This window comes from Marmota monax, unplaced genomic scaffold (assembly GCF_021218885.2).
Source record: "Marmota monax isolate L192 unplaced genomic scaffold, Marmota_monax_Labrador192_F-V1.1 WCK01_AAM20220418_F8-fsc00059, whole genome shotgun sequence".
NCBI classification, from domain to species: domain Eukaryota; kingdom Metazoa; phylum Chordata; class Mammalia; order Rodentia; family Sciuridae; genus Marmota; species Marmota monax.
In genome coordinates this window covers 5172550-5190991 of record NW_026693595.1, presented here as the reverse complement: position 1 = coordinate 5190991, position 18442 = coordinate 5172550, and the positions used below count along the sequence as shown (strand labels likewise).

At 41.4% G+C, this 18442-nt stretch overlaps 1 protein-coding gene across 5 annotated transcripts in view; it reads right to left on the bottom strand.

The window, feature by feature from the left end:
- The window catches only part of Cemip2 (cell migration inducing hyaluronidase 2), a 74898-nt gene extending 56699 nt beyond the window's left edge, over window positions 1-18199 (bottom strand). Inside the window, exons 1-3 of one of the 5 annotated variants that reach the window (XM_058584012.1) lie at window positions 18049-18111; window positions 16089-16270; window positions 1029-1371 (exon numbers count right to left, since the gene is read on the bottom strand). In XM_058584012.1, coding sequence (XP_058439995.1) covers window positions 1029-1359 — 331 coding nt within the window. In that variant the 5' untranslated portion in view covers window positions 1360-1371; window positions 16089-16270; window positions 18049-18111. Of the gene's footprint in view, window positions 1-1028; window positions 1372-6216; window positions 6499-16088; window positions 16271-16931; window positions 17636-18048 lie in introns of those variants that run through there. The other 4 variants (XM_046459418.2, XM_046459419.2, XM_046459417.2 and 1 more) reach the window with 4 other exon arrangements.
- Between the last annotated feature and the right edge of the window lie 243 nt (window positions 18200-18442).

Genomic DNA, 18442 nt, shown 5'->3' with positions numbered 1-18442 from the left:
CACTAACCCCCCCCCCCCTTGGGGACCCAAAAGCATCTGTGAAAGATAAATAAAATAATGTTTTTAAGTCTTATAAATGGCAAAATGTCCCTCAGCTGTTATATCTAGTTAAGGAAGCATCTAATTTAACTAAAGCGGTGGGGGAAATCTATTTTAGAGTTTGTTTAAAAAAAAAAAAAAGTAGACAAATACAGCATCTAAGCCAGGCTGAAATGGTCTGATGATCTCAGTCACAGCCCTGAGCCCTCTGAGTTTTGGAAGATACATAGATTTCTTTTATGAGGCAATTCTTTGTTAGTGTTTTATTAAAGCTGAATGACAACAAAATTCTTCAAAATCATTCAAAGTAAATATATTATCACTGAATTGCTGATATTGTTTCTTGAAAAGCAAAGACCATTCAAGAAATAAAAACCTCCCTACATGATATTTAACTATGAAGTAATGGGTGATTTTTTTTTTTTAAGTGTCAGAATTTACACATACTCAGAGAGGCTTTGCTTCAAGGATGTACACTGTATATAACTAAAAAATATTTAAAGCTCCTCCTTTGGAACTGTCTACTAAGCTCATTCCAAAACATATTATGATTATTTTTAATCATTTTTTAAATCAACACCAATTTATCATATTTATGACACAAAAACATACTTTCGGTAGTCCAAAAATCATTCTACCACAAACGATGAAATTGTGCTACCACAAGAATTCAGTAAAGACTCTTAAAAGCATTTCCAAAAGAGAGATTACAAGAACAACTTGAGCACCAGGACCAAGTGGAAAAAGAGCAAAGAAGAGCAAATCCTTGAAATTTATAATTTCCAATGGATTCCTTGAACAACTGTTCTTATTCATAACAGGTTCATATTGCCTAACTGTGTCTTGGCTTGCTAGAGCCAACTTATGGAAAAAAAAAGTTTTTAAAAATTATTCCAATATTTCCTCCTTTCTTCTTTGGGAATGTGTTCTAGGTATGCAGCATATACACACATGCGCGCGCGCACGCACACACACATATATATACTTACCATCTGGAGCATATTTTGAGGATATTCCTAAAATGACTGCAAGTGCAACAAAAAATGAGAAACTAGTTATAGCAAAGCAAATGAAAGTATTCTTGTGTCGCTTCTGCTTCCGGCTTGCTCTCTGTGTTTGCTGTTCTTCAGGTGAGAATGCAAAGGCTGCCTGTGCTTCTTGTCGGATGGAGGTAAACTTGGCTGAAGCTTGGCTCTTTGGAGGAGGAGGGGGACGCAGGGGAACGACCTTCCCTGGAACATAACCAGGTGATCGATGGCTGTTTCCATTCTGAGTTTGCAGGAAAGCAGGGGAGTGTCCCCTGGAATCAGTGGCATACATGATACCCTGTCACTGTGAAAAGAAAAAAATAATACAGTTCAGAATATGTAAATTATAATGTCTTTTAAGAGGTGTTTTTTTAATTGTCCCAAAATATACACAATATAAAACTTGCCATTTAACCATTTTTAAGTTCTGTGGCATTAAATATATTTACAAAGTTGTGCAATCATCACCACCATCCATTTCATGAACTTTTTCATCATCCCAAACAAAAATTTTATGCCCATTAAATAATCCCCTATTCCATCCCGACGCTGATAACCACTGTAATGACTTTTTGAAAATTTCAAGTCAGCTTACATCCCTGATATAATAAATTATGTCAACAGTCACCTTCACTAATTGTCTTCTAATACCACTGCTTCTCTACTCCAGCTGCCCATTATAATAACCTCCTAATGCTAATACCGAGGCCACACCCCCAAAACAATTAAATCAGGATGGCTAAGCCAGGATTGGAGCATCTGAATCTTTTAAATGTTCCCCAAGTGAATCTAGCAAGCCTCTAGAGCCAACTGCTCTCACCAGCTGTTCTCAATTTTCATCATGCCTAAGAACCACCAGGGAAGCTTGTTAAAAATGTAGATTCCTGGGCTCTCTGCCCCTGTGCTTATGGTCCAAATGATTTTACATTTATTTATTTATTTATTTATTTATTTATCTATCTATCTATCTATCTTTTAATGAACCTTAGTAACACTGAAGCAGCTGGTCACACTTGGAGTATTATTATGCTAAGTTCTTTAAACTGAAATTCTTTAAACTCAAAAATCCTATGAGCACCATGGGTGGCCCTTGAAAGTTCCAACAGATAGGTGTTCGTGTTTGGGTGTTGAATTTTCCCACTATCTTTGGGTTAAGCAATTTAAGTATTTCTACCTGTGTTCTCACTTCACTACAGACTCTGAATCATTGGGTGGAAAAGCCTGAAGTCTATCTTATCTCTTTAAATTCTGCATTTCTTTTCTTAAAAAAGCAGACATTCAAATATTATGATTCAGGTGATTAAAAAAAAACAACAACAACAACAGCTAACATGTACTTCCTGCCAAACGCTGTTCTAAACACCTTATGTGTTATTAACTCACTAATAACAGACTGCATACAACAAATCTACAAGTAGGTACCATTATTCCCATTTTGCCCATGAGAAAAAATGGAGACCCAGAAAGGTTAATAAGCTTTCCCAAACATCACACAACTAGTGCAGACAATCAAGACTTAGACCCAGGTACTCTGACTCTGAAGTTAAGGCTCTAAAGTTACACACTGATCTTTCCAAACAGTTGAGAGGAAATAACTTTAAAGAATGCATTTTTCCAAGAATATGATAAGAACCTTGCTGGGCGTGGAAGGGCATATTAATCTTGTCAGGAATTTTTCATGTAGAACTTCACTAGACTATAGTACACAGTTGTTTTTTATCTAGGAAAAGTCTCTCTCTCTCTCTCTCTCTCTCTCACACACACACACACACACACACACACAAATGGAAATCCTTTTTTATTTTCTTATGTTTACAATGATCACTTTCAGGTCTGGAATGAAACTCTGTTAATCTGTAAAAGAAAGGAGGCAGGCAGGCAGGGAGGCAGAGGGAAGGAGGGGGAGGGAGGGAGGAGGGGGAGGGAGGGAGGGGGGGGAGGGAGGCAGAGGGAGGGGGAGGGAGGGAGGGGGAGGGAGGCAGAGGGAGGGGGAGGGAGGGGGAGGGGGAGGGAGACAGGGGGGGGAGGGAGGCAGGGGGGAGGGAGGCAGGGGGGGGAGGGAGGCAGGGGGGAGGGAGGCAGGGGGGAGGGAGGCAGGGGGGGAGGGAGGCAGGGGGGAGGGAGAGGGACGGGGAGGGAGAGGGAGGGAGAGGGAGGGGGAGGGAGGGAGAGGGAGGGAGGCAGGGGGGAGGGAGGAAGGGAAGGATGGAGAGATGGAGGGAGGGAGGGCAGAAGAACTAGTTAAACCATATACTGTTTTGTTGCAATGACTGGATAAATAAGGTGTGCTCAAAGGCTTCAGAAACCTGATGTTCTTCCTCTCCCACTATGCCCCTTCCTTAACTAGAGCATCTAAGCATCACCTGACTTCATTCAATACCCTTACAATTAATCCCCTCATCTTCTGCCAAACAATGAACAAGATTCTAGTAATAAGGGTGCCTCCCAAATGCTCTAAAGCATCCACAAACCCTGTGAAACACAAAACAATCATTAGAGAAGCCACAAATAAGCATTCCCAGGACGCAAAAGACCTGAAAATTAATAGGGAAAGAAAGGAAATCTAATCCACAATCGATGCTGATTTTACATGGGGCAAAGAATGTTCTAGAGTCAGTGCATTTGTGGAAAACACTAGTTTTGTGGGGTTTGATTTGTGAACAAAGTAATTATTTAGATAAAGCTTATGCTTTCCGACAAAAGAAAAAAAACACCACCATTCAAGGTGCTATTTGAAGAACTGCTGCAAGTACCAGGCAACAAACCAAAATAATGGATACATCCTGCTGGAAGAAAAGGAGGAGCATAACAAAGAGCCTCTTTATGATCCTCTATTAACAAAGCAAAGACTAAACTAGATATTCCTGAGTGCCAGTCTCATCAGGAGGGGAGGGAATTAGGACCCTAATCCTCTCTGAAAAGGAGTGGGAATCCTTTGTTTCTCAGGCTGCAATCATCTGATACCTCATTGTTTGGGGGTGAGAAAGGTTGTTACTACTTAACAGGCTGGAGGGCCCTTTTGTGTGAGATAATATGTCACCAGATGTACCCAAAAAAAAAAAAAAAAAAGGCAGTGAGGCACTCAATGGAGTCACTGGTCCACTGAGAATAATTTGTGTCTTCAAGGTCACAAAATGGCAACCTAGGATGAAAATTCAAATCATGACTACCACAAGCTAAATGGGGACAGATGATAAATAGATATTTATTCTAAGTCCATTGGCTCTATTTTACTGAAAAATATGTAAATGTACAAGTATTCATTTCCTAGAAATTAACATATTGTTGACAATTGTATCTTAGAATAAAAGCAAAAAAAAAAAAAATCATTTTTTAAGCAGATATCTCCCCTCAATGTAAGATGTAAATACTTTAAAATTTTATTCTACATATATGGATTTACTGGGACACAGTATTATGATCAATTATTTTAAATTCTATCCAGAGCAATTAAGCAAGAGAAGGAGGGAAAGGGGATAAAAATAAGAAAGGAAAAAAAATCAAATTATCAGTTTGCAGATGATATGACCCTGTACCTAGAAGATTAAAAAAAAATGCCACTAAAAGACTGCTAGAGCTAATAAACAAATTTGGCAAAGTAGTAGGTTAAAATCAGCATACAAAATTCAATATGTCTCCGTCTCTTGTATACCAAGGAGTGTGCTAATAAAGAAATCAGAAAAAACAATACCATTCGCAATAGCCTCAACAACAAAACATCTAGGAATAAATCTAACCAAGGAGGTGAAAGACCTCTGCTAGTTTCAGATCTAAATTGTTCATGGGGAAAAAAATGGCATTTCACTCATTAAGTAAGCAACTGGGAGTCCCTGCTGTCAGAGGATTGTGGTGAAAACTATGGGGGACATACAAAAGCTTTATAGTATTCTCAAGAAATATAATTCCTATATTCGATTCTGAATCACTTGTGGAGAGCAGAATAAAACTAGCCAAGGAAATACCATTAAAATGATGTAGGTTCCCAGGCTACCTCCAATGGCTACCTCATCCAAAAGTTGTTAACACTACTTGTAGCATTTGAATTTGGCATCCTGAAAACAAAGGAGGGAACTACCAGGGGAAAGACAATGAAGAATATCCTCTAGCTTTCAAGGCTTTAATGCAAACATTATGCACCATATCAATTTTACACAGACCAATTTCACTTTAATATGGTGTGTCTGTCTTGCATTATATGCTGCTTTTTAAAGGGTTGTACTTGTCGTGGAAAGCACAATCTATGTAGAAGGGGTCTAGCATATTTTACAATGCACTTAGGGGTATTACAACTGTGATGCCCCTAAAGTAAGACAGATAATCCAAAATGGGCCATAACCCAAATTATTCATATTGAAATGGAAATGCATTCCCCAGTTTTTAAAAGCATAATTTTCGGGCATTTAGATGTCCCTTGAAATAATTATTTTGTGAGTATTTATTTACTGGAAAACAAAAAGTGGTAGCTCAAAAGGTTTGTTATACATCAAACAAATTAACAGGCACTTAAGCATTTGCATAGGCAGGATGGAGCAAGCTATAGCTCAATAACAGAGCACCTGCTTTGTGTTAGCAAGGCCCTGAATTCCATCCCCAGCACCACAAAAATAAAAATTTAAGGCAAATATATAAAGTAGTTAATTAAAGAAATTACTAAGACGTTGAGAACACCACAGACTAAAAAGATATACACATATAAGTTAGGAAAAAACATTCAAAGAAGTATCTAGTACTTTTGTCTTAATTCTCAGCTGCCCCCAAAAAGATACCTTAAAAACTCACTATTATTTTAAATAAAACTCTTTTCTTGGAGAAAGGATGCCTTACCTCAAATAACAGCTTGAGGTAGGAAGGACATATACAGTTGGTAAAAGCATCCAATTAATTTATTTACAATAAATTACACTAAGTACTCACAGAATGCAAACTATTGTAAATTTCAGTAACATTAAAGATTGTTTTAAAAAAAACTGGGAAAAGGGCATGATTTTGAAGGAAAAAAAAAATCTTGAGATACTCTCGTTCAAAGTTTTCAATTCTGCACCGTCTCTTTCACAAGGCCTCAACATTCCCTATGTCCACACTTCTGTGTATTGTGCTTAAAACTCTAAGAGGATCGCCTTGCTTTTGGCCTTAGGTTCCATTTGTGTACCTGCCCATCTCCTGCAGTAGACAGTTCGCCTCTTGAGACCAGGATGAGGTCTTTCTTGTCTTGGTATACACATAGGACATTACGCATAGGAGGTACTCAGTAAGTGGTTGTTGAACTCAGATCACAAATTCCTGCAAAGGAATTCAGCGTAAGTACTAGGGTGTGTGTGTGTGTGTGTTTATTCATATTTGGGAGAAAACAGACAGATGGTTGAAAAAAAATAAAAACAAAATGTACCCCCATTCAGAGATGTTTGATTTTGTGTAAGTATACTCCCAAACAATCTGTTAAACTACAAGATTCCTCTGTTCTGCTCTCTCCCCCACCACCTCCCTCCCTCCCTCCCTCCCTTTCTCTCTCTCTCTCTCTCTCTCTCTCTCTCTCTCACACACACACACATACACAGAGACTGATACTAAAACTTTCCATTTAATCCTTCTTCAACATTCTTGAGGCCCTGAGAAATTTAACTAATCTTTACGAGTGTCTCTGATGTAGAAGAAATTAAGAACATTACTTAAAGCAAAAAAGTCAATGGCCAATATGAAATCTAATTGATGACTAAAAAGTATAATTAACAACTGCTGACAGGAATGCTAAAGATAAAGAGCGGTAAACTAGCTGGACAAGTTTAGCCTTTTATAATTTTTTCAATGGTTTAACCATACACTATGAAATGCAACAGGCACATAGGAAAAAGGAAAACATTCCAGCCACTTTATATTGTTATGCTGACAGCCAAGAAAAGCTGTGTTCTACCGAGACTGCAGCAGTAATTCAGAACTAGTAAGAGTTCTTTAAAAGGGCTAGCTCCTAATGGTCTTTCTATGGCTGAGATAACAATAGGCAAAACAAATTCATTCCCCTGTGATTATCACTTACTGGAATAGCTCAGGACACCTGCCCACAGGCCATATCATCAGTCCCCCAAACCATCAACTCCTCTAGCCCAATGCAGAGGGGTCCCACAGACAGTGTCAAGACATGCAGACTGGTCCCATATTGAGCACCTAATAAAAATCCAATTATTTTGACTTATTTAAATTTCTTTTAATCCCACCTACACTTTCTATGAGAACTTTTCTTGGGGTGGGGGTAGGGTACTGGAGATTGAACCTAGGAGTGCTTTACCACTGAACTATATCCCCAGTCCTTTTTTATTTTTCACTTTGAGAGAGGGTCTCAGTAAATGTTGAGGATGCCAGAACTTGTGATCCTCCTGCCTCAGAGTGGGATTACCACACTCAGTTTATGAGAATTTATTTTTAATGGGAAGTTCAGCCATGAAAGAACAGACAAGAAGCTAGGCTGATCTAATTCTTCTTCCTCCTCCTCCTCCTCCTCATGATTTTAAAACAGTATTCAATCCATGGGTTAATTCCACAACTTCCAGTATCTTAGCTTTTCTACAGTTTCAATACAGCAAATCAAAGAAGTAGGCCCAGTGGCATGTGCCTGTAGGCCCAGTGGCATGTGCCTGTAATCCCAGTGGCTGGGGAGGCTGAGACAGGAGGATCCCAAGTTCAAAGCCAGCCTCAGCAAAAGCAAGGCACAAAGCAGCTCAGAGAGACCCTGCCTCTAAATAAAATACAAAAGAGTGCTGGGAATGTGGTTCAGTGGTCAAGTGCCCCTGAGTTCAATCCCTAGTACCCGCCACCAAAAAAAAAAATAAAAATTGGGGGCCAAAAAATTCTATCTTTCATAAAGATCTTTACAACAAACTGACTGGTATGCCCAAAAAGTAAAACATGTCAGAAACAAGATATGCATGAATTATCATGAAAACAAATCATGGATTTTACTATTAGTACATCTGACCCAATAAAATCTTCAAGGAGTTCCTAATAGCCTTGAACTTTTAATGAATAATTCTATATTCCCAACTTACAACTTTTTTTAAAAAAGGCACAATGATGAGGTGATTTTCAGTTTTTTGTTTTGTTTTGTTTTTTGGTGGAAGAGGTAGGTATTTTATTTAGTTTTGTTTTAGATTTAGATCATGTGTGTTGATACAACAAGTTCATTATCTTAGTCATACAGAACTGTTCAATAGAAATAAGCAGGCGATGTGTGGGAGGCTGATATTAGTACTAGAAGTATTATAGGATTATTGACTGTTGATTATATTAATTAGTGTGTATGTTGGATAAAAGACTATAAGCAATGTGCCATTATATAATGTAAACTGCAAAACTTAGATAAACTGCAGAAACTTGACTTAAGTTAGTAATAACAGTCTACACCCGGGGCATACACCCAGACCTCACCCAGTTATCAGCTGCAAGCAAATGAATTTTAAAATGAACTTAAGAACCCAGACTTCTGAGGGGTGATAGGACTAACAGGACCCAGGACAGAGAGACCAAGGCCTCCATTGCTGTTGTCCTCCCTGCACCAGACTCCTCCACCCCAGATCAAGTTCCAGCAGCCGGGACTTAAGACAGGTCACGTGAGCGTGAGCATCTGGGACCCTTGGGTGTAGACTGTTAGGACTTAGAATTAGGATGTGTGTCTGAAGTGTGATTAGCATCGATAAAATAGGTTTGATTAAATCTAACTGTGCCTCAGACTGAGTCCATAATAAATGCTTGTGACAGAGGCCAAGACAGGAGGATCATGAGTTAGAGGCCAGCATGGGCAAGTTAATGAGATCTTGTCTCAAAATCTAAAATTTCTTTAAAAAAGGGCTGGGGATATAACTCTGTGGTAGAGTACTTACCTAGCAGGTGTGAGGCCCTGGGTTCAATCCCCAGGAAGGAAGGGAGGGAGGAAGGGAGGAAGGAGACAAGAAATAATCTTAGCAAAGTTGACTTTTTAGGTCCATTAATTTGTTAATTTTTCAAATAAATATTTAAGTGTGACCAATTTTCTCATGAAGATCATGAACTTAATGTATAATACAGATTTTCTATAAACAAAGAGTTTTTTGAGAGGGTCTTTTTATACAATGCAGAAGAAGATTATGCAATGCCTATTCTATTTCCAGAGCATACAGAATAAAATACTTTTTCTAAAACAACCCCTGTAAGGAATTCAGCATAAATGCTAAGTCCATACATACAGATACGTGCAAGAGATTGTTGAAAAAAATGAAGTCCGCTTTCATTCAGAAATCTGTGGGATTTCATTTAAGATCCCAAACAAACCAATTTTTCCCTGAAAACAGGAGATTCCAATTTACTCCAATCAGTAGAATACAGAAGTCCCTTCTGCTTTAACTCTTATACAAAAAAAAAAAAGGAACTTGCAATAATCTGATGTTAACCAATCAGCTTTTTTCTAGTGCTGTTTCCTTTTTCCCACCTTATAAAATCCACTGTTCTGCCTCTGCCCGGTTAGGAGTTCTCCTGTTTTGTTGCATGGAGCTGCCTCATTTCTTGAATTTTCAATGAAAGCCCAGCAGATCCATAACTAAATTTGCTGTAATTTTTTTTTTTAATTTTTTATTGTGGGTTGTTCAAAACATTACAAATTTCTTGACATATCATATTCCACACTTTGATTCAAGTGGGTTACGAACTCCCACCTTCACCCCATACACAGATTGCAGAATCACATCAGTTACACATCCATTGATTTACATATTGCCATACTAGTGTCTGTTGTGCTCCGCTGCCTTTCCCATCCTCCACCCTCCACCCTCCCCCCTCCCCACCTCTCCCCTCCCCTCCCCTCCTCTCTCTCTACCCCCTCCACTGTATAACCCTGAGGGTCTCCTTCCATTACCATGCAATTTCCCTTCTCTCTCCCTTTCCCTCCCACCTCTCATCCCTGTTAAATGTTAATCTTCTTCTCCTGCTCTTCGTCCCTACTCTGATCTTAGTTACTCTCCTTATATCAAAGAATACATTTGGCATTTGTTTTTTAGGGATTGGCTAGCTTCACTTAGCATGTAATTTTGTCTTTCTACAGAACTAAAAGATAAACTCCTGGAAGATGTTCTGGAAAATTAGACACAGAGGGAGTGGGTCATTTTACCTATCAGTCCTTCTCTGCTCATCTGTTTCTTTTTTCCCATTATTTATTCATCAGATTCCTTTCCCTCCTGAATTCTTTCTACTGAAAAGCTGCTATCCTGGGTCCTCCCCTCCTCCCCCATGCTCCTTAGACCATCCTCCACGCCCTCCTTCCCAGCCGCTGGTAAAACCCAAGAGAGGCTTCCAACCTGCAGACAGTGATGGATGGCTGGGCAGAGGCACACAATGGTGGTGCAGGCGTGTGTCAGCCTTGCAGCTGACCTTCAAAAGAACAAGCCAAAGCTGAAGCCTGACTTGAGGGAGGCTGATTTAATTAAGGTTACAGCAAAGGCCAGAGCCGCCTGTGGGCTGCATTCTCTACAGAATGCCAGGGACAACGCTTTCAACTACTTCTCAAGAAGAAAGAGCCAGGAAAGTTATGTTGGTAGAATGCTGGAGAGTGGGGGGAAAGATAAAGCCGAGATGTGCTACATAAACAAGTATAGGCACACCAAAAGTTCATGATCTAGTGATATACAGATACTGAAATGCAATGACAATAGGAAATACACAATGAGTATGTTTTGACATGCCTTTCAAACCAAAAAGAGGCTAGATGAATAATCAGATGTCCAAAGTGAAATGATCCAGGGCTAGAAGAAAAAGCAACATTTTGGTTAATGGCAAGACCAGGACTCAAGTGTACCGTTTCTTTTAACTGTAGTACATAACCTATTTTTAATACAATTTTAGCCACTGGGAGCAAAACCTTTTCAAACCAGGTACAAGTTTAGTTTTGAGAATCTCTTGAGGACTCTGCTAAAAAAATGCAGACACAGTGGTGAAAAATATATATATACATGAACCCTCCAATCAAAGAGCTCCAAGCCTAGTGCTAAGAGGAGGTGGGGAGACGATATCAGTGAAGGAGAAATTCCAGGTCACACTGGGACAAAGAAACTGGTCTGGTGGGTCTGAAGAGGTGATCACCTCAGTTTCTTAAATGTCTGTGAATGGAAGAAAGTTTAAATTTTCTAAAAGCCCTGGCAAATGTACTAACGCCAAAGTGTACCATCAGATCATTACTGATAACTACTTTGTAAGTATTCACTAAAATCTATCACTAAACTGCCACAAAAATAACAATACATTGTCCAACACACCAATAGGGCAGGGGAAGCAACAGACCCAAGAAGTCTTTCCTATTCTTTGGAAAGCAAGTTCCAAGCCAAAATATAAACCCAATCTCTACGTCTTCTGAGGGCATGTGAATCCTAGGCCAAATAAATGGATCACATGACCTCTTCTCAACAGTTGCCTTCTGCTCTCCAAGACTCAAGGATGCCAGAGTCAAAAGTCAGGACCTCCATGAACAAGCAACTGTCCAGCACTATAGAGATGGTTGGCCTTTGTGTACCTAAATAGGGATACCTGGAAGCAGGGCAGGCTATTGTTACCAGCACAAACAGGAGGCAAGAAGGTTAAAGTCAAGCTAAGACCACATGGTAACCAAACAGCTGGGAAGTTATCCACTATCTGATCCTATCCTGGGAGCAGTTCCCATGCAGTAAGTACAAGCAGTGTCCAAGTCAGGGTAGGCCTTGGGAGAGCAGAGCATTGTCAGGAATCAAAAGATGTCATGAACTGTACTGAAAGGCTATTCATCCCTCATTCTCTTTTTAAGCTATATGTGGTCCGCTGATTCGGAAATGGCTACCAGTATGTACATACTGAGCAATTAAAGTCACACTTTTTTCATTCATGAGGTATAATTTTTTAAATTCTAATATAAAGTTCATTTTATAGTGGTGGCACTAATGGTGTCAAAAAAACAATGTTATATGGGTTTGTTTTGTTTTGTTCTGTTACAATCTTTAAAAAAATAACTCATTTTTCTCATTCCTTCCAAAACAGGACTCTTGACATTTTTCCTTGTGCTAAATTAAACTTGCCAATGACTAAGATGTTAACAATTAATTTTCCAATTTCATTGTGTGTGAAACCATTCATTTTCAGGAAAATGAGTCATCATTAGCTCAGGCCATTATGACAACAGAAGGTTTGCCTCCTCCAAAGGGCAAGACAGTAATTTGGGGAATATCTTCAAATCAGTAAGTTTCACTCTTAAGAGAGACTTGGTAACAGACCCGATGAAGACATCTAGTTTGTGGTGGATGTTTGTATGTTCTACGATAGTTACATCAAACTCACAATCAATGAGGACAATTCTTTCTTCTGAGTGACTCAATGTGGATTATAACTCTTCAACCAACAATGTCCTCAGGGACCTTCTATGCAGCATTAAAGCTGTAAGAGAGTGTGAGTGTGTGTGTATGTGCGCACATTAATACATTGAAGCTAAAAATGCCACAATCTCTCTTCAGCAAATTTTTCATTATATAAAATTCATCAAATACTGCCAAACTTTGACTTACTGTCCAAACTAAAATGAATCCCTGATACAATAAATGTAAAAGATGTACCACTCTTCATGCTATAATGAAAATATGTGTCTTGCTACAACTCTGCTCATAACTTTAGTCTAATGACAACAATTTCAAAACAGTTTTGCTTCACGGATCACCAGATTCATTTGTTAGGAGATAATAATTACAGCTTCCAAGTCGGCTTCACTTTTTAAAGAGGTATTTTAATAAAGACCCCATGTCTCATTTATCTTTGTTTTGCTCACAGAAAGCAGCAGGACCTTGCACATTTTAGAAATACAACAAAATATTTGCTGAATGTAGTTTCTAACAACCAACACTAAAGGTTTCCCAAAGCAAATAAAGGAAAAACAAAAGAACATACAAACTATTTCTAGTATGCTTTTATCCTGTGATTCACAACACAAATCTGAATAATGTTTCCAGGAACTTGCTGCTTTGAAAAAAATGTTCACTTCTACAATATTTTAAACTTGGTCCTGTTTTTAGAAAATGCAAGTAAAGCTAACATTATTCTTACACTTTGTTCCTTATTTGACAGAAATTTATTACAAGTAACATCACCCCACAATGATCACCATATTATGTGTAAGAACTACGACATGAAAAGATACAGGGTCTGTCTTTAACTTGGATGCAATGGTTTTCTATGCTCAAATGCATACTATTTGACCATAAAAACATTCAAATAACTATATTGTTAAACAAAGCCAAACTGGAATAAATGAGAATATATGGTGTGTGAGGGGGTGTTGTCTGGAAATAAGAGACAAAGGAGGTCTTGTCCCTGCTTAGTCATTAAATTACTATATGACCTTACCTAATTAGTAAGCCTCTCTGGGTCTCAACTTCCTTGTTTTAATATTATTTTTAAGATCCCCCGGAACTCTATACTAGGATTCAGCATATGTAGCACTGTCCAAAAAACCAATTTACATTCATATCATCTCCTTTCTTCAAAAAAGTCACATTTAATTCAATAGCTTTAAATATCTGAGTTTGGATTTCTATCAAAGGCAATTTATTAAAATGTCAGATGAGCTTAATTCTATTTCAAGTAGAGAACTAAAGCAAGTATTGCTTACAGATTCAAATTTCACCTAGACAGCAGCTGCTGCTATTGAGAGAAGAGCCTCTAACAGTCTAGTTGGAAATTATAACTGTTTTCAAATGGAGAAAACTAGTCAGGTGATTTTCATGGTCTCAAAAATACAGAGCTTTTCTTGCTTTCTTTTCTTTTCCTCTTTTCTTTCCCATATTCATCTTGTAGGATAGAGGGAAGTAAAGGCCAGCTTAGCTTGGGAGGCAGGGTGATATGTGTATGTTACAGGACAAACCTTTCTCCATGGTTGCACTGTACCAGAAAGCTCATCCTTCTAATTAATGCTCACAACCCAAATGAAGCCAGAGAATTTCCTGTGTCTGGGATGAGAAGCCTGTCTAGGTGAGGAATACCATTTAACAATAGCTAGAACCTAAAACAAAGACTTGCTCCCCAGAGGGGGTTCAAAACTGTCTGGAAGAAGCCAATAAATCAGAAATCTCTGATTAATACAAGTTCAAGCTATGTTTTATAACTAATGATAGCTTTTAAAACACACACATATTTAAAGTCCCTTTGGATAACACATAGCACTAGCTTATGTAGTATTTTATCATATACATAGCAAACTTAATCCAATTTAATCCTCAGAACATTCCATAAAGCATTTGAAAACTCACTTTACAGATGAAGAAAATCAGAGGATTTTCCCAGTAGCAGATAGTTGGTTAGCAACTGTATAACCCTTTCAAGGTGCCTAAAATGGCACCCTGATACCAGTTTTCAGTCCCATTTATTTTTTTCTGATTTAATAAATTTTATTTTTCAAAAAACTGCAACACAACCCCTTTCCCAATCAGTTCCTTCTCTGGCTTCTTAAAAAATGTGCATAATGAACTGGGTGTGGTGGTGCCCGCCTGTAATCCCAGCAACTCAGGAGGATATGTCTTATTCATCTTGGTAGCTGGAGACCACCACATGGGATAACTTGGTACCATGTGGTCTCCACAACAGCTGCCACTCCACCGGTGTCCCTCTGTTGCTCCACTTTGCTCCAAGAAGCAGGTGCTGAGACTCCTTCCAGAGAAGTCTATTGTAATTCATGGCCTAATTACAATAGGTAATTAATAATTGTTAGTTAAATGAATGGACAGTGGCTGGGTAGATAGAGGATGTGAGATCCAAATGTTTTAGAACACTTTATAATGGAGATATTTACATGCAGCATTTCAAATATGAGTCTCAAGCTGTAAATTTGAAAGCAATGATAAAGTTTTCTCATTCTGAAACATGATTCATCTTTCTAAATTTCAAAAACTTACACAGAGGCACATAGCTAGAAAGGAGTACCCTTTCAACTTCAAAAATGGCCCACAAGATTATTTTACCCCCACTTGTCTTCTCATTTTCTAGTAGCTGTTTGAGGGCAGACTTGATTATTCTACCAGAATGTGACTAGTAAATGGTTGCACCCGTCAGGTTTCCTGTTGTGACTGGGACTTTGACACTTCTGAAATTCACCAGTTAAGCTAGATCAAGGAAGGAGACTTTACTCAATTAACCACAACACAGAAACTTTACACAAGCAACATGTAAGAATTTACAGATGCTACTTCCTGTATATACACATGCACATGTGCATGCACAGACATGCATGCACAGACATACATACACACACCCAGTCCTCACCTTACTCTCTTATCCACAGGCTAATAAAATCGAACAGCGGAAGACTCAGGGTTCAATCCTAACCTTAGTTTTCTGATCATGTAAGAACACATAGATCAGAAAAATATAGCACAAGGTAGACTGAACGGAAAGCCAGAAAACAGATTCCAAGTTCCAAACTGTCCAGTTCCTCTAGTGCAGACACACAGAAAGCTGAGGGGAGTCATGTCAGCAATAGGATAAAGCACCAAAAAGTGCCACCCAATGTTTACGAAGTAGAGGACATACTTATGCACCTTCTTCTGCTTTGATCATAAACACAAACTCAGAAGAACCCTTTGAATAGGTAATGAGGCATCCAACCAGAGCATGATGCCCAACTACAAAAAGAGCAAGCTTTCTTCAACTGTCAAACCAAGAACTCTGTTCTACCCAACCAAGGAACTAAAAAGCTATTTTATATGTATTTGATTTTAGCAGTCATTTCCTGGGAATTCAGGCTTCCCTCAGCTCAGAAGAAGCCTCTCCCCCTTTTTATCAATTTTTCTCACTTTTCCCTGGAAGGAGCTCACATCTGCATACCCTCAACACATGCAAATGGACAGGATGGCATTTTGTTGTCACACTGGCATAAAGGGAATGAAGTTAAGGTAGTGAGAGGCTCATGAGCAGAATTAAAGTTCTTAAATTATTGGGCACTCCGTCTTTATCCTCAACTGCTGATGAAAGGAGACATATATCAAAGTCTGTTTTCCTAACCTTATGTGGAGAATTTAAGTGAGTTGTTTCCGCTCCAGGGAGAGGTCTGGTGACACACATCAACCCTCAGCAGAGAGCATCCAGGGAAGTCAGGACCTTGGATTTATTGCTGAAAAGTGCAGTGACTGCAGCACCTCGGGTCCTCAAGGAGAGAGCTCCTCCTTTGCCAGGATCTCCCAACTCTGCAGAGAAAAGCTCAGAGTGGAGTCCAGTACTAAAACTATTCCCCAGCTTTAAAGTTTCATGCTACTTAAAAGCCTCATCTTACCCTAAGTAACACAAAGTGAAGTGGGGGATGGAGGACCCACCAACCCAGGGGTACAGTAAGGAGACAAAGATTCCCCCCCCCCCGCCCCCGCAAACACACAAGCGTTCGCGCACGGAAGGTAAAACTCTACAATGCACATTCCATCAACCTTTCACTGTAGTCGGCTTCCTGTGGGGTTTAATCCCAGCCCTCTACAGAAAGTTTAAGGCTGTTCACACAGACTTTCAAAGATCCATTGTTCCGGTCCCCGTAAACGTAATGAGAAAATACAGGGAAAGAAAGAAATCAAGACACGGTTCCCAAGGACCCTTTCTTACTGAAAGAACTGACTCTAGAGGAGTCTGGTTACTTCTAATCCAAAGAGACCGGGGAAAGGAGGAGCGCGGGAGAGGGAAGGAGGGTGCTGCGGGGAGCAGGAGAATATTTTTCATTTCGGCAGAAATGCCCAACGCTAAAGCGGGCCAGGCCTCCAGGGACCGGGAAGGTGCGCAAGACCCGGGTCTGCGCCCTCGCAATGGACTCCTAGGACAGCAAAGGAGGCGGGGCAGGGGGCCGGCGAAACCAACGCTCCTTACCTTCCCCTCCCCCGCCTAGCGTCGGTTAACTCAGGTGCCTACGCAATGATCCACAGAGACTGAGCGGAGCTCCTGGCGTCGCCCGGTCCGGATCTCCTCTCCATGGCCAAGGAGCCCCTCCAGCCCCAGTGCCCGCCGCTGTGCTGCTGCTTTTACGCAGCTGTAACCACAGCCTCCGCTTGAAGGTGAAACACTCTCCTCCCGGGAGTGACGCGCACTTCCCTCTGCCTCGGCCTCCGCCTCCACCTCCTCCAGCCCCGAGCCCCGGCGGCAGGGGCCTCGGCTTGCGCTCTCCCGGAGCAAACGCTAGGCTCTCTCCTTTCCCTCCCCTCCGGGAGGAAGAGGAGGAGAATCGCGACCCGGACGGCGCCGACCCGAGTGTCCCCGAAACAATAGGGGAAGAGACGGTGGCGCGAAGCAGAGCGCGTCCCAGGAGTCGCGCTTGTCCCTGGTCGGCGGGCGCCACGGCTCACTAGGGTCGCGCTCAGCCTCCGCCGGCCAGACAAGCGGCCCGGCTCTGGTGGGTGGAGGGCTGCGGATTGGGCGGGCGGGCGGACTGGAGAGCCAGAACGAGAGAGGCGGAGAGAGAGGAGGAGCCTGGGCGGGAGGGGGCGGTAGCCTCGCAGAACTCCTCCCGCCGCCACCGAGGGCCGGGAGCTGTAGACTCTCCCGGCTCAGCGCCACTCGCTGCCGCGAGCCGGAACAACGCCCTGGCGCGCCGCGGACCGGACGAGAGCCCCCTACAGCGTCCCGTGCTGTGCCTTTCAGGCTCCTACCTGTGCTGGTAGCGCGCACCTGGCCTGGTCAAACCTGAACCGACGCCCCACTTCACCCCAGCTGAGCTTCGTACTGCTCCGCTGTCGCCTCCGGCGGAACCTGTACCTGTGTCTCCCATCACGCCCAACTGAGCCCCCAATCACCTCCGGCTGAATCTGAAGACGCTGCGCCCCCATACGCCGTGGTCGAACATGACCCTTATACCCTATGGCTGAGCTGGACACCACTTTTTCAGCGATCCCTGCTGAGACTTACTCAGCGTCCCAGCATTCCCAAAGGAACTTTCAAACTCCCACAAAATTTTCTGTGCATAAAGTCACCGTAACACGGCTGCCCCCACCTGGCCAACCAGGGGTGCGAGGTTCTTAGTCCTCTGAAGAATCAGACTGCTGGGACAATGATAGTTCCTCTGGTAGCTTGTAGCACTCCCAGCGTCCAGCTCTCAGGCCAGAATAAATATACCTACATCTCCCCACGCCCCCTGCCCACGCCACTCTGCAATAGCTGCCTCTTACAGGGGGCGGGGCGGGGACGCTGAAAGCCACTCCCAGCCCATCCCACTGGGAAAGTACTTCTCTCTGGACACCCGCACTAGGTCTGGAGGGACCTCGCCCCCCTCGCGGAAGCTGCTTTCACTCTGGAAAGCGTTGGCTGAAGCCGAGGGTGCGGCCGGGCTCGATCCGTCATCCGCCAGAGATCCCGAGCTAATGACAGCTACAGAACTGCCAAATCCC